Raw genomic sequence first — 16,466 nt, 5'->3', positions numbered from 1 at the left:
AAATTGTGAAATAAAAATTAAAGTCAAAATTGAGACTTTATCGCCCCGTGACACGTTGCACACGCGTTTACTTCACTTGCAATTTTTGTGTAAAGTTTGAATTGTTTTGAAAAAATTTTAACCGAAATGTAACTTTAAAATTTAATGAAACTGACCGGCTTGTGAAGTCGATTAAAATTTAATTTCTTCATCATCCCGTGATCACTTATATTGCACAGAAGATGTTGTTCAAGTTTATTCTTGGAAAATATTACGGTGTGACGTAGAGCCCCGTCTTGGATGAAGGTCATTTACAGCCTATAAAGATCTTAAAATGGTCCTGGCTCGATGAAAAGATGACTAAGAATTGGTTGCTATTTCAACCGTGAGAGAGACTGCCGAGCTGCTTTCTCTTTCTCGTTGGACTGAGAACCTCGGTCAACTGGTTTAGATAAACGATTTCCTGGATTTTTTAGATTATACCTTTGGTCATGCTTGAGATAAAGGAAAACACTTTAAGCATGATTAAACACCCGATCGAGGTTGATCGCATTTTTTCAATCGAACAACGCGATATCGAGATAATTACAAAAAATGATTGCTAGATTTATTATATTTCATACATTTCGCAATGGCACGAAACATTTTCTCGTTTATTTAGAAAATATTTTATTTGTATGATATTTTTGTTTTATTACACTTAAGACCATAGGTAATAATTAGAAAAATATATTGTTTCATTAAAAAATCAGACATTTATTGTACTCTTTAATTGTAAATATATAAATATACTTTTTTCTTTGAATAATATTTTTGTGCAAGCTCATTTTACGAAAGTGTAAGCGCAAATGAGATACAGAGATTGCTCGATGTACAGAGAGGCCACGTTTGTAATTTGTTGCGTCATAATCTCTAATTGTTGTAATGAATAATTTTACGCTTCGATCATTATTTCTTACTGCAAGATTAACTGTACGAGATAATAAGTATAATACAGTTGCTCTTGATCGAACATATAATAAATATACGTTGTAGTTTAATTAATTCAGACACTATTTAAAGTTACGTGTTATATTTTCATTTTTATAACGAACTTTGGTATGTAACATTTCTGCATCGATTTATACATAACATTTCAGCTGCAACTTGTATGCGCGAGATTTGTCGTTATTTTATATTTTTCGAGAGTCTATTTGTCAATATTGCATATTGCACATTAAAGAAACAGTATATGATTATTGTATAGATTTTCTCTATATAGGTTTTTAAAGTATCGGAGGTAAATTATGTACTGCAGACACAAATTTACGCAGAAATATTCTCTTGACCAAATAACGTACATCAATGTTTAACGATAATAAAAATAACAGGAAAGTGTTAGCCTAAAGATCCTGCCGAACGCTCGTTTGTTTTACAATATTTGCCTATACGCTTCGCGATATATAGACATCGCGCTTATTAAATACATATCTTTTTTCAATATATTGGAAACATTGGCATTTACTTAATCAATACGTTGGAAGTTAGTGGATATTTAAAAGCCGTTCAGTAGAGAATCGTCTAATAATCATAAAGCTGCTTTCTTGCTATACAATTATTTAAAAAAAAAAATAATAAAATTAGTATATACTGACTGCGCATAATACATAATAGACATTTTTTTCTAAGATATTACATTGGATTTATATGGCAGTAACAAGAAGTCGTTACGGTGATCGCATTGTTGCAACGTAGCGCTCACTATCAACAAAAATTTGTGAAAATACTTTGTCTATATGTTTGATCCGATTGCACCAACATCTATCACGCATTGCTGCTTTTTTTGACAAATTATTTGACTTTTATTCCATTCTTATTTTTAAAGTGCCGATTATTTTCTAGCAATTACAATTTTCTTCATAGCGGTACAGTTTTTGTGAATTATGTAGAGAGAGAGACGGATGTCCTGTATTACTATGAAGTCACATTGTAAAGGCACGATTAACTTTTTTTTATTACTATTGAAAAGGAAGGATTATTTGCCAAACGGAATTATTAAATCAAAGATGTCGGTGCAATTGATCTGGAATTGTACGTGTCGACGGTCGCGCCGTAACATTTGCTAGCGCTCTCTAATAATAACGGGCTAGATGCACATGGCTCCGCACGCTTGCTCCGACTTGGATTCCGAGAAGGGCCCGTATAAGGGCCTTTTCCGACAACAAAAAAATCGATCGAGCAGCTCGGACAGGTCGCTCTTCTCGAAGTCGTCCCTGAAGATGCCGCTCGACGCCTCGTCCGTGCACGGCGCTATGAACGTTTGCAGATCGTTCTTGGGGAAGCCTTCGCGATAATAGATCTTGATCGTGTCGTACGCGTCCATTATCACAGAAATGAATAAACTTAAGACGACGTAAATGTACAGCGAGATGAACGAGTATAAATAAATCCTAGAGAACCACCAGAGCACCGCCGACTTGGAGAACGTGATGGAGAACGTGGCGAACATGTCGTCGCCGTTGATCAGCGCGAACAGGCACTCGGACGTGGTCGCGAGCGAGCGGAATTTCATGTTGTACGGACCGAGCACCAGCCAGCCGCAGAACGTGAAGCCGGCGTAGATGAGCACCGCGCAGATCAGGAACCTCGCGACCTTCGGCGTCGCCTTCTTCAGCGTCAGGATGACGACGTTGTACGTCTTGAAGAAGCCGAGGTAGCGCAACACGCCGAACCACACGAGCAGATTGCCGGTACCGAGGGAGATGCTGCAGACGTTCCAGTGATCGATCTCCGAGTGCTTGCGCTCGATCTGCTCCTTAATGATGGTGCCGATGATGATCAGCAGATCGTTGACGATGATCATGATGTACCAGAGGTTCAGGAACTCCAGGCGACCCTCCAGGCTCAGCGTCTTGCCGTACATCTTCTTGAAGAAGCTCATCGTCTCGAACTTGAGCAGCTGCGCCCGGTATATCGCCCGCGAGCACAGCAGCAGGGAGATCGAGCAGATCAGTATGACGAACAGATTCAGGAGAGTTCTCAGCGCCGACTCGATGCGGTGGTTCGTGATGTAGCGGGTGTCGCCCTTGCACTGCAGCTTCCTCGCCTCGGCGTCCAGCGAGAGCAGCATCTGCCCGTCGAAGTCGCGGTTGTCGAAGTCGATCATCACGTTGAACCGGTAGCAGTCCGGGGGCGTCATCGGCCCGGCCGCTTTCAGGTTCACCGTCTTCAGGGCGAACTTGAGGTGGGCGCGCACCAGCGCGGAGAAGTTGACGTTGATGTTCTTCTGGTGGAGAAGCACTTGCGACGAGTTGGACGAGCTGAAGGCCTCCAGGCTGATGTTCGTGCACGTCTCCACGATCTCGCTGTCGAACACGTAGCTCTCGTTGAAGCCGAATATGACGCCCTCCTTGTACTCGTAGAGGCACAGGGTCACGGGCCCGATTGAGTTATCCTCGGCGATGTACGAGTACGAGCCGATCGCGTCATCGATGTTGTAATAGCCGTGCAGAGCGTAATCGATGGCTTCGAAGAAATCGCTCCGCTTGTACACCGCCAGCGGTCCGGTCGCGGGCGGATACGCCGGCGTCTGAAATGTTACGTTCGCCAAAGCCGTGAGTACATTTACGCGTGGCGTGCGGAATACTGACCGAAGCGGAAAATTATTCGTCATTATGCAACAATTGTGGCGTAGCTGTAATAGCACTCAAGTGTATCTATCATCAAATCGCGAAGTAATGAATAATCAATGACAAGATTGTTTAATAGTTTACTTTGAATTGTAACAAGGAAGAGCGGAATACCTCTTGAGTGGAATCCCATCCCATGAGGAAGAGATGGGAGAACGTGATTCGGTTGTCCCACGTGTAGTTTACGTGCATGTAATTGTTGTGCGCGAACAGGCAAAGCTGCACGGTCACAAGAATGATCTTGATGACCTGGACGATGAATTTGTACGGGAAACGCCGCTTCGCTTGCCACTTCTCGATCGGGTTCATGAAGAAAAATCGCAACTTACGGCGCATTTTCTCCTCCGTGAACGTGGCGACCGGGCAGACGTTGCAATCTGCTGGGGTGGAATGATTCGGCCTGCAAAACATAAAACATGAAATATATATAATTTGCTTACTTGCTCCATGTTTCTAAAATTTTTTAATGTGATTTAGCGCTTAATATTACTGTCTAATATTCTAATATTAATCCATGTCAATTGTCTTGTTTTTTTTTTTCATCGACTTTTATATTTTTTATATGGAGAAAGAATAATTCCATCTGCTTACTGGGATACAATTGTTCGCGTATGCAAAGCTGTAGGATTAAAATGTTTAGTTTGCGATAATGATGACATTGCAGAGCATGGCGAGGACAGTACTTGAAAATTGTGATAACGCGTACTATTTAAGCTCGTCGAGATTATGGATATTCACGTAAGCGAATACTGTGCTAAACGTATGTTGGCAATTGCACACGTGTACGTACACCGTTAAAAATTGTGCGTCCATATGTTAAAATTTTCTTGTGTTGCCATGTTTTGATTACTACTTCAATGTAAAATTAACATACAACTGATATGTTATTATTTTTATAACAATTTTATATGTTACATTAATGTTAACTTCATAACTTAACATTTTGTGTATGTCTCTTAGAAATGGAATATTATTTGAAATGCTTTTAACACAATAATTTTAAACAATCAACATGTCACAAAGTCAGTTTAACATTCTAAAAGAAGTTAAAGTAAATCTTCAAATAATCATGAACTTTGACATATAAAATAATCAAATTTACTAAAATTAAATGTTTCTATCAAAACTAATTTAAGTTGAAATAATTACTATCATGTGTTAATATAACATAAAAAGTAAATCACACTTAAAGTTACAATAACAAAAATAAATGTAAAGTATTGTGTTAATTACTTAACATTTCTAGTTTGTCAAGAAGTAACACATGACGAATGAGTTACTTTAACGTAAAATTTAGAGTGGACTTTCTGGGACACGCAAAAAATGTTAAAATTAACATTTTATTTTTTACTGTGTAGCCAATAATGGTTTTCCGTATGTTCATCAGTCATTTCTCTAATTTGTTAGAATGCACATATGCGTGTTTATCTTATCACTAAGCATCTCTAAGCGTGTCGTTTGATAAATTCGTAACCGGACTGCATTCTCTCTCTCTCTCTCTTTCTAACATAGCAGTTATCAATTAACAACAAAATAATTTTCAACAAATGTTCAAGTTCATCACACGCGCACATAATACACATATCATAGAATTAGACTAATTAAGTAAATTAAGTAATTAAGTGAAAATTAAGTTTTCTGACAAGATATTACATCTAAGTGTGTTTTGCGTGCTATATTACATTAACTAAGAATAAAACGTATTTACAAAAAAGGGCAAGATTAAAATAATATAGAAATCGAATAATATTAATCACATAATGGATTAACAGAGCTTGCACGATAGTATTATCAATCGAGGAGTATGTACACTGCTCTTACCGATAACGTAAAAGAGCTAACTTTATTCAGTAACTATATTTTATTTCGATAGCGAATAAAAATGGAATATCTAACGTATTTGCGTTCAACATAACGCCTGCACGTTCACGATTAAATGTATACGTAAGAATTTCCACGTTAGCCGATATACGACGCCGTGATTCGTGTTTACGAGATCGTTGTTATCAGCAAATGCAGTAAACGAAGGCGCAATTTCTGCGTTTCGCGAAACAAAGTGAAAGGTGCGACGATGAACATTCAATTTTTATTAACAATTATTCATAGGAAATTAGGAAATTACTATTCACATTGTCATTCGATTAGCGTTCTCGGGGAGCACCAGACGCGGATCTTGTTGTTGTAATCTTGTTGTTTACTCAACAGCGCGTCCTATTCAAGCGTAATCAGGCATCGTTTTTTAATTTTCCGCAGATTATCAGGGTATCCACTTAGCATCCTACTTTCGTTACATCTAAAGCGGGTTCTACAATGAGAATTTAAGGTACAAAACTTAAGCTTTAAACCACAAGAAATTGATCAATCACAGTCGATTTCTTTTTTCACATTCGATCGTGATTGGTCGATTTCTTACAGCTTAAAGCTTAAATTTTGTGCTTTAAACTCTCATTGTAGAACCCGCTTTACGAACTGTTGAAAATATTCGAACGACGCTATCGCGACGCCGCCGTCTGATCCGAGCGAGCGAGCGAGCAAACTCCACTCGCTTCGGGGCAAAACAAAGAAACGTGAGGACGCGCGCGGAGGGACCGTCACGCGGATTGACCTATTTATCCCATTTAACGGGGCGATTGGGCGGTAAGTACTCGCGACAATTCGCGGACGCGAGCGTGACGGGCAAGTAAATTCGATAATCGCATCGCGGAGCACAAACCTCGGCTCATCGTTCTCGTTGAGCAACGTGTTCTCGTTGGTGATCTCATCGTCGCTCTCGGCGCCGTCGCTCCAAATGCGATTACGCAGGCTGTTGCCCGTCGAAGTATCCTCGCACTGGATCTTCCTCTCCATTTTCCTAACGGATTCTCGAGGTGTCGAGAATACAGGCGAAAGAAAGGTTAGCGATGACCGTCTATCCCGCGGAGTCGTCGTCGTTCCACTCTCCGACTGACGATGGTCCGTCCAGCTGTTCACATGCGTGGATCTGCGCAACGACGCGCGGGGATGAGTGCGACGTTACATTACGCGTCTTCCACGGCTACTCCATGTTGACGTCACGGTGATTATGGCAAACGGCGAGTAGTACGTACCTGAGCGTGCTGTTTAACTGGCAGACACAACAAACCTAAATTACTGGCCATTGCACGCCATGCGACCCGCTGCGACGACCGAGCTCGACTGAGCGACGCGCGGCGCGGCGGCGCGGCGCGCCGCTCGCCCGAGGCGCTGATTGGTCGTGAGTCGCGGAGGGGAGCGACGCGATAGCGAATGACGTAGCGCGGCTCCAGTGCGTCTCCTCGCGTGACGTCATTCGCTAGTGCGCTGCGCGGGTTATTTAATCGTCACAGCAGGCGGAGCTTTGTGATACAATTAATATTGTTATTTAATTATTGTTGTTATAAAATACGCCGCATTCTTTAACATTATGATTTTGTAATGTTTTACGTTCGTCAAATTGACAAGTTATTAGATGTAACTCTTTATGCTACAACGCACAAGTATCTTGTTTAAATTAAAAATTTGTTAACTTTAGGACATCAAGATGTGTCTGATGCTTTGTGTAATTTTACGTCTGCCTCGATTTCATTCGTATCAGTTTTAATGCTTCCTTCAATCGCGATCTATTTCATCTCTTTCACAATCGGTGAATTGCACGGACAGATTGAACAATATCGCTTTTCAGTAATTGATTTCATTAGCTAGACGATACGGCGATTCGATTGTATGGATTCGAGGAGTGCCAAAGCTATGATGGAGTATTTTACATCAATTTTTATTGAAAAGTTTGCAATTCCTTTTGAAAGGATTCATTTTATCTTTTATATTGAAGTTTATAGTGAGAAAAAATTATATTTTACAGATATTTAAGACATGACGTAATCAATTTTCTTAAAACCTTTATAGTAGAGGAGAATCCCCTATTATGAGATATGCTCCTAATATGAGATAATGGGGTTTCTGCTAAACTAGTGAGCACTATCTGTTAGTTCCACCATGATCTTATTACTCTTGGTGTAAAATGTATTTAGTGAAAAATTCATTGTTCGTTATTGCGTTTAGCCTTTGCAAGAAAAGATTTGTGAAATTGTGAACATGTTGATGAAGGAACTTGAGGTAAGTCTTTAAACCTTGTTTATTATATAATAAAGAAATGGTTGGCAATAAATTCAGTATGCGATGATAGAGTAGAATCGTAGTAACAGGAAAATACGCGATTTGTTGAATTGCTTAATTGTAGAGGTTAGATTTCATGATCGCGGAACCGCTAGGCGCGTGGCTCGTACAATGAGATATTCAGCGTACTCTTAATATGAGATAATTATTGCTCGAATATGAAGATTATGTAGTGTAATAAAAAGAAAGAAAATACTACGTTAAGGTTAAAGAAAAGTTAATACGAATTTATATTACGTATTTTTGTGTATTTAATTTTTATAGAATCTGACTATGGAGGTTAGAGATACGAGGAAGCGTCGACAGTGGAATCGTGAAGATTTGGCGAAGGCTGTGGCAGCAGTATTTTTATAAAACTATCTAATAAAGTTTTTTAATTGCAATAATGATGTATTTTGCACTTTTAACACCGATTTCTCGAGGTATCTTATATTAGGAGCACACTTTCTCGATCCTGCGTAATGCTCTTTTTTCAAATTTTTTTAATTTTCAGAAAAAATAATATTTAAATTAGATTTTTCATTTGACCAACCTAAAGCTTATTAAATTCTCTTCAAGATAACGTATTACATTTTAAAATTCTGCCTATAGATTTCCTTACATTCGGCAAAATCGATATGGTATCTCATAATCGGGGACTTTCCTCTATCTTATAATATATACGCTAAAGTACTTTTTAAGTGCTTTAAGTTACAATACATCTTTATCTTTTTTGATATGTAGAGACTCTGTTTTTTTTTAAAAAGTAACAAAATTAATTTTTTATAATGCGTTCACGAATCAATAAGAAATATTTTGTTTCATTTTTATAAGAAAAATTTTTATTATTTAGTATAATCGATCTATTAACGTTATGCAGTTATGCAGTTAATAATAAAGAATAACAACCAAAATAAAACGAATGTACAAGTCACAATACGTAGCTGTCTACGCGGCATTGTTAATCGCAAAGCATATTGACATTATTACGCATTCAGTGTTTGTAGATCGAAGCAGATATCGGACGATAGGAAGTACAATGCAATAAGAGCGTCCGTGTGTCGTAATGCAACAGAGTATCGATCCGTCAAAGACCGAAGACCGAAGGATAGATATTCAGTTGTCCCTCTAAACAATGCATCTAATATGCAGCCCACAAGTCTTACCCACATTCATCGTCGCGTTTATCGCTTCCTGCTGAAATTTACATACGTTTAAAATTTACATGGACTTCGTAATGTGAAAAAAGTCCATGTGCCACACGCTGAACACATTGAAATAAAAATCGTAATCCCGTTCATCCCGACAAAATTCAATTAACAATAAATTGAAATAAAAATGCGAAAGGCCCGGGCACAAGAAATCCTGATGGAACCGAGTTCCCGCGTCTGCAGGGTAGGCTGAGGGTAGGCGCACCCTGGAGGAGTCCTTGTCACGTCGTGACACGCAGTCTCCTCCGAGGGTGAGAATCGAATGGCGGTGATTCCTCGGGGGTTGCGCGCGCGGGTTGTCGCCGCGATATCGGTAGCTGCGCGTTGACACGGGGGTGCGCGTGTCCGCTGCGCCGGCGACGCAGCATTACCGTCGCGCTACGCTCGCGGAGTCCACGAAGAGCGAGCGGAGGAGAGTGCGTCCAGCCGCGCGCGCCAACCGTCTAGGCGAGGAAGCGCGCAGTCGAGAGAGCCGAGCGAGCGGAGCTGAGCTCGGTCTTCGTCGTAGGCTTCCGACGTAGGCGCAGTCTGTCCCGCCTCGCCGTTCAGGCCACTTCCTCGGTCGCGATCAGCAATCGGGCGGGCACCAACCCGTGCACCCAGAATCGGCCTCGAACGTCAACACCTGCTGAAAGCGACATCAGGATCAGTCCGGTCGGTCGAGCCTCTCTCCTCGAGAGCGTGTTCTCACGTGCGTGCCAAGTACGTACGAGTGGCTTCAGGATCAATTCGTGCTTCCACGCCGATCAACATCTGCCAGAGACCGGTATTGTTCCATCAACACTGAGCAGCATTAGCGCATCGACTTTGGGACTCCCTGGGTCGTCGACCCGTGGTCTTTCTACTGTACATCGTCCTGCGCGAGTGCCGCGTAGCGTTCCGTGATTCCGCATCCGCGTTTTGATCCTTCGTGGGGATTTCGCAGCTACGAGTACCTCGTTCCTCGCGGTGATCCCTGATCTTAGATCGTCGGTGTCGAGGGAACCGTACCGTCGTGGTCCACGCGACCACCAGTTGTCTTCTCTCTTGCTCTCTCGCGTCGCGCCAAGCCGCTAGCATGGGGGACCAGGAGCAACAGGAAACGATGCCAAGCGTGGTGGAGCTGAACGTGGGCGGCGTCTTCTACACAACCGCCCTGACCACGCTGACTCGCGAGAGCGACTCGCACCTGGCGGCGCTCTTCACGGGCAAGTCCGCCGTGGAGAAGGACGCCAAGGGCAAGTACTTCCTGGACCGCGATGGGGTGCTCTTCCGTTACGTGCTGGACTTCTTGCGCAATCAGGCGCTAGTCCTGCCCGAGGGCTTCCGCGAGCGCGAGAGGCTCAAGCAGGAAGCCAGTTTCTACGGTCTGCCCGGATTGGAGAAAGTACTCGTGGAGAACGGCGAATCTGGCCAGGCCGGAGCGGTCGGCAAACGCGCGCCAGGATACATCACCATCGGCTACCGGGGTAGCTTCGCGTTCGGCCGTGAGGGTCTGGCCGACGTCAAGTTCCGCAAATTGTCGAGGATCCTCGTCTGCGGCCGCGTGGCACTCTGTCGGGACGTGTTCGGCGAGACGTTGAACGAGAGCCGCGATCCCGACCACGGGATGTCCGACCGCTACACGTCGCGCTTCTTCCTCAAGCACAGCGTCATCGAGCAGGCCTTCGACATGCTGCAGGAGCAGGGTTTCAGGCTGGCGGGCAGCTGCGGCTCCGGCACCGCCGGCGGCAACGCCGAGCAGCTGAAACCTGGCGTGGACACCGAGGAGAATCGCTGGAACCATTACAACGAGTTCGTCTTTGTGCGCGATTAAGGAGCCCCGCGAGCGGCTCCTTCCGCCGAGCAAAGGTGCACCCCGGTTGATCCTGATCGTCGTCGACGGCTCGCACCCCTTGTAAACGTGCGGGACGACGATCGCGGCCGCCGCGAGAGAAGACTTCCTCTGGCACTCGACCGGCTCGAGGTGGAACCGGAAACGTTCGCGAGGACACGTGTAGCCAGCGCGTGAACGGATGCGAGAACCTCGTTTGGTAGCCTCGTAGCATCAGATAATAAGGATTGATACGCGATGTCAGGCTTAACGGAGATTCATATGCGAAAGTGTCGGACGCTTGTTTCGCGAAGTTCCTAATTAATCTCGCCTCGTGAGAGCTTCTCCCGAAGCTACCGGTGTCATCAGTCAACGTTGGGAACGCGACGTTGCAGATAAATAGGAATTGGGGACACTTCGACCGTTCTGTGAGCACCAGCATCGCCACCTGAGACACCAGTTCTCGTGATTCCTTCGCTTCAATCGATTCTTTCATCAGGATGAAGATAATGGACGGGATGGGAGACGCGACGAGGATAGATTTCCGAGTCTCTCGACGGCACCCTCGTCTGAGACACCGACAATGCTGATAACGAGGAATTGAAGCGGCGTATTAAGGGAAACTGTAAGCCTATCGAGCTTAATGTACGCCTACACCGGACATTTGAATCGACGCTTGTTGATGCCTCGAAGGCGCATTGTAGAAAATTACGAGCGGCGAGCCGACTCTGAGACCGCGTATGTTTGCTTACAAGCTAGAGACGTTCCATGGAATTTCCGCGCGTGACTAGAGGACGTTTAGTTGTACATTAATTTCATCTGTTAAGTTCATAGGGTTGAAAACTTCTCGGAATACAGCGCGTTAATGTCTCTTGTTGACGGTGCGGCATGAAATTGCTGTTCTCGAGAAAAATCCGAGTCACTTCCAACCACGGAGGCTGTTGCGAGGGAGGGACGTTTATTAAAAAGCAGTCTCGCGTAAATCCGCAGGATGAAAGCCGCCAATGTCGGGTGTTTCTCATTGGTGGTGGACGCGAAGTAAGACGGTGAATGAAACGCACACACGGGGCAAAGCGGATCGGGGCGGTGGGTTGTGGGCTAAGGTTGAAATATATCCGCGAACGGACGCGACTTGACCGCTTAAAAAGGCAATGGTGTCAGATACGTCAGTGATAAATGTTGCCAACTAGGACGGGCGAGAAAATGTAAGAGAGAAAAGAAACACAGATGCGACCTGGGAGATCGTGCAATCGGCCTTGCGTTGCTTAAAATCGGATCGAGCGAGCGGACACAAGAGATTTTGCTTCTCATACGCGTCTGAGATGGAAAAATTGAAAAACAAAAAATTCTGGGCGAACACCTGATAATGAGACTATCGTTTAAAGAAAGCTTCCGGTGCTAGTCTACTGTTTTAATACTGGCAAATGATTGAAGACGAAGTGGTCAATTGCCAGACTGTAGTCAGATCGGGTAGTGACCGCCGATCATTAATCAGACCAAGTTAACGGCGCGTTGGAATGCTTCCTTCCGGTAGAAAATATGCGTGAAAAATTAGCGGATCAAGGACTCGTAAATAATATAATAGGCATGCTCGGTGAAAATGATCTCTTCTGGATGAACTTGGTTCAAACAGGCGACTAGCTCCGTTCTCGATGTGGGCGGTGAGGCTTGTTGAATGCGTGTTCTTGCGACCCGACACGATGTCAAACGTGCTATTCAAACGACGGAACGTCAGACACGTCTCTCTCCTAATAATTCTTCGTCAGCCTCTTAAAGCACGAGAGGGTCAACGCTGTTTCCTCTTTTTTTTGTTGCTTTAGATTCCCTTCTTCGTAAAATGGTATGTAAATAAGTGTGGCAGGTAACTCGTAGCTTTTAATACTTGTCGACTTGCGGAATGTCGCGGCACGATAGAGTCAAGATATCGTTATCAAATTACAGTGGACTTAGTGAATAAATTTGTTAACAAACTCGTCTGGATAATATTTTTGAATGAAGGCAAAATTCAAGATTCCTCTTTCTTTTTGATATATTAGAATCGTGGCATCTGTGGAACACAGATTTGATGAAGAAAGCTTGAGGAGAGAACTCAAAGACATAGAAAAATACGTACAAATTACAAATCGAATATTATGTAGCCGCATATAGTAGTGACTTGATACGCATTAATACTTCGAACATTTCTGAGCATGCTTGAATTTGAAGGTTCATTACAACCGATTATAACTTGAAATCTTAATTATTTTAAACGTCTTTATTATCGACCTGTAGATTAACTCGAAATAGCAGATGGCAGACATTTATTTCGAGCTCTCCGACTATTGCACGTCGAGACATGCAATGTATCATTTACTTGTTTGTTTATTACGGGTAATTTTAATTAGTTTAAACAGGTCTTTATTATCGACCTGTAGATTGCCTCAAAGTATCAGATGGTAGACATTTATTTTAAGCTCCCCGACTATTGCGCGTCGAGACACGTAGTATATTATTTGCTTGTTTGTTTATTACGGGTAATTATTCACGTGCTTTGTGAGGTAAGACTTGAAAAATTCATCGCGATTACAACCTGTCGCAACAGGTTATCGTGTAACGGACCATATTTAGTAACTGCTCCGAAAATGCCAACTGAAACAAAGACAGATATTAAGAATTTTGTTAAAAAGAATTTTATTGCTTTCTCGTTATCGTTATCGAAGATGCATAACGTGAAAATTTTCCTAAGAATACTATCGATGTAATACATCTTGCATTGTAACGGAGTTTCGTATGTACATAGTACAGGATAACACTTATTATTATGACAATCGATGAATTTACCAGATGATTCGTAAGACGAATGTGTAATGTTAACTCGATTTAAAATATACGTTTAACTGTTTAACTCCTAACTTTTTAACGGGACAACAGAATCATGTACTGCGAAAGAGTATACTAATGCTTTACGAGATTTAAGATGAAAATTCACGATTGGATGTTTGGTGTTCATAATTTTCGCACGGGTTGCGGTCGTTCAAAAGCAATTTAGAAGCGATGATGCGAATCGCGGCTGTTATCGTTAGCGCGTGGTTCGCCGTTCGATGAACGGTGCATCTGCGTCCGCAATGGATTGATTTATAATGACGTTACGTTCGGTTGTGCGAGTTATGCGTGTCAACGCGAGGCGTTATATGTAACCGAGAGTGGACATGATACCACCCACACAGGCGCGCGCGCGCGCGTGTGTGTCCGAGAAAATTTAATTCATCGATTTCGCGCAGCCACAGAAACGGTTAATCCTTGCTACGTACTGAAACACCTCAGGAATGATGCCAGTTGCTAAAACACGAAGGACAATGTTCCGCGTTGGGCATGAGAGCGTCGTTATTGCGCAATACTGGACGGGTGAAGGGTGAACGACGTGTTCGAGTTTCCAAGTCCGCGTCTTGCGTGGAGACCAGCTGTCAGATGACCTGCAATTGATCATGATGATGACGACGAGTGCGCTGAGTGATGTATTGGATATATATATCGTGCTGGGAAGCTGTATTGATTAATAGGAGGCAGCGACACTCTGTAATCGTTACGCGATTACTTCGTTTAGTAAAATCGCCTACTTCCACTTTACTTTGTACAAATGAAGACATTCAGGTAAATCAAACTTGTAAGATAGTAGACGGACGTTACAGGAGATTAATGTAAGGGAATCCTACGTAGAGCGATGGCGAACTCCAATTTACTTTATTGCAACACGGACAGAAATTTCGGTCCTCTCCGAGGGTACATATCACACGGACGTTTGTTTTTCGACGTACCTTTATTTAGCACACTCGTCGGCGTGGCCGTTTATATCGAGCTGCTCGATTTACGACAGAATTCCACGTCGATTTCTGATTCGTGGATACAGTCCACACGCGAAATTGGGGGCCCAAAGCAAATATTTATTGCGACACATCGAGCGCGTTCGAGTTATTTCGCTATTGGTAACGCGCCTCGAGAGTTGATCAACGATCAATTTTCGACTACCTGTACTGGTTCGTCTATATTGTCAGATAGAACTAAACTGTATTTTCTGATCTCTATATTGATTTCTAAGATACTGCAAGCGATTTTCAAATATAACGGGAAGACACATGTAAGTGTGCTCTCTACTCATGTGTGCGCGTTAGTGTGTTGTAAACCTCCTAGACAAATTAATATACATTCATATATTCATTTTACTCGATTGTACTTGTGTATCTGCAGAATTTTCCTCCGAGTTACATTTATATATTTCTTACGCCTGTAACGCAAATGTTACGCAAGCCTGAGCTTTGTCGAGAACCTTATAGAGATAAAACAGTTTTAGTAAATTTAAAATAATGCACAAGATTATTTGCTTGCCTCAACAAATTTGTCCCAGTGTATGCGTGCATGAGGAACATCGAGATCGACGATTCGCCGATTGATCATATCACGCGTCGTGATACGGAGGCTCTATTCCATAGCTTTAGAAGCAGCGCATTACAAATCGCCGTGAAAAGAAGCGAGCTACGAGCAAACAAATTTGACAGGATTCAAGTTTCCTTTTAATTCCATCGAATTTCGTCGAAGGATTCGAATTTCACCAAAATCGATTCGATATTCGAATTTCTCTCGGAGCATAATGTTATATTTTCACACAAGTATGTTTGATCAAATAGGCCTTTCACTTGAGTTCGGCGAGACTCTTTTCGTTGCAGCAAAGTTTCTGTAAATGCTATTGAAGTTTAGAGTTTGATGTTAGTGTTCCAAGTTTCGGTTGAAAAATATAATAGGGGATACACAGGAAGTAGTGGAGGAATAATATTTAATTATGATCGGATCATTTTTCAATTTATATTTGCGATAGTAAAACACACCACTCTACAGCAGATATTTAAAGGCATCTACTCGTAACGACAGAATGATTTATCTCAAAATGTTTTTTTTTTAAATTAAATTAGGAGACATCTTGACCAATGGAATTTAGACATATAAAGTACTTAATACTTGCATACTTATATTTATTCATTGGACGGGTGAGATATTTTCCGACGCATTGCATGTGGTTTGACGTTCTTTGAGAAATGGTCCGACCAGAAATTGCAACGCATGTCGTGGGGAGACTTGATTTCCATATTTGAAACTCGGAAACTGTTTATTGAGGAGAATTCAACGAGTAGAATCAGAATGGTGTTAGGTAGAGTGTAAGACTGTGACGAATATAAAATTATTGTACATGTATATACATATATAACTAAGTGAAAAGAGAAAAAAATAAAAGAATGAAATGACGTGAAAATGATTTCTAATTATGACGATCCTTGATCCATGTCTCGTAACTTTCGGCACTTTCCAAAAATCCCCGGGTAAGCTTCTCTTGTTGATTTTTCTTTCCGGTTCTCCACGGTCGTGCAAATAGAGGCAAAACATCGTATGTGATGCACAAACTGCAAATATCACGAATGGTAAATCATGGTAGAATTTATGAGAAATATGGTCAACAAAATCTATCTTTTTCAGTAAACAGTAAACATCAGTAAACAGTTGCGATATATTTTCAAAATATTTCTGCCATGGACTTTGATATTACTCTCTCAAAAGTAATTTAAAATTCAAGTTTTCATTAAACATGACTGATTTAACTTGTGATTGAAATGGCCAGTATGATACATAACTAAACAGTAA

The 16,466-nt window shown here is 42.2% G+C and overlaps 2 protein-coding genes across 2 annotated transcripts; one reads left to right on the top strand and one right to left on the bottom strand.

The window, feature by feature from the left end:
- Positions 1-787: 787 nt before the first annotated feature.
- Positions 788-6,841, bottom strand: LOC105278141 (mucolipin-3). Its single transcript, XM_011336991.2, has 4 exons — positions 6,734-6,841; positions 6,361-6,627; positions 3,762-4,047; positions 788-3,547 (listed from the first exon to the last, which is right to left on the bottom strand). The coding sequence occupies exons 2-4, from the start codon at positions 6,492-6,494 to the stop codon at positions 2,105-2,107; spliced, it is 1,863 nt and encodes a 620-aa protein (XP_011335293.1). The 5' UTR covers positions 6,495-6,627; positions 6,734-6,841; the 3' UTR covers positions 788-2,104.
- Positions 6,842-9,372: 2,531 nt separating this feature from the next.
- LOC105278140 (BTB/POZ domain-containing protein KCTD16) lies at positions 9,373-16,072 on the top strand. The gene has a single exon (XM_011336990.3). It carries the CDS (start codon positions 10,065-10,067, stop codon positions 10,800-10,802), a length of 738 nt encoding a protein of 245 aa, XP_011335292.1. The 5' UTR covers positions 9,373-10,064; the 3' UTR covers positions 10,803-16,072.
- Positions 16,073-16,466: the final 394 nt, after the last annotated feature.

The sequence above is a fragment of the Ooceraea biroi genome, chromosome 2 (genome assembly GCF_003672135.1).
Source record: "Ooceraea biroi isolate clonal line C1 chromosome 2, Obir_v5.4, whole genome shotgun sequence".
NCBI classification, from domain to species: domain Eukaryota; kingdom Metazoa; phylum Arthropoda; class Insecta; order Hymenoptera; family Formicidae; genus Ooceraea; species Ooceraea biroi.
The sequence above is the reverse complement of the archived record's forward strand: the minus strand, read 5'-3'. Positions and strand labels throughout refer to the sequence as shown.

Coding starts and splice junctions, on each gene's coding strand:
- LOC105278140 (XM_011336990.3), top strand. CDS start 10,065: ATGGGGGACCAGGAGCAACAGGAAACGATGCCAAGCGTGGTGGAGCTG.
- LOC105278141 (XM_011336991.2), bottom strand. CDS start 6,494: ATGGAGAGGAAGATCCAGTGCGAGGATACTTCGACGGGCAACAGCCTG. Junction 4,048..6,360: donor AACGAGAACGATGAGCCGAG/GTTTGTGCTCCG, acceptor TATGTTTTGCAG/GCCGAATCATTCCACCCCAG. Junction 3,548..3,761: donor GATGGGATTCCACTCAAGAG/GTATTCCGCTCT, acceptor GTAACATTTCAG/ACGCCGGCGTATCCGCCCGC.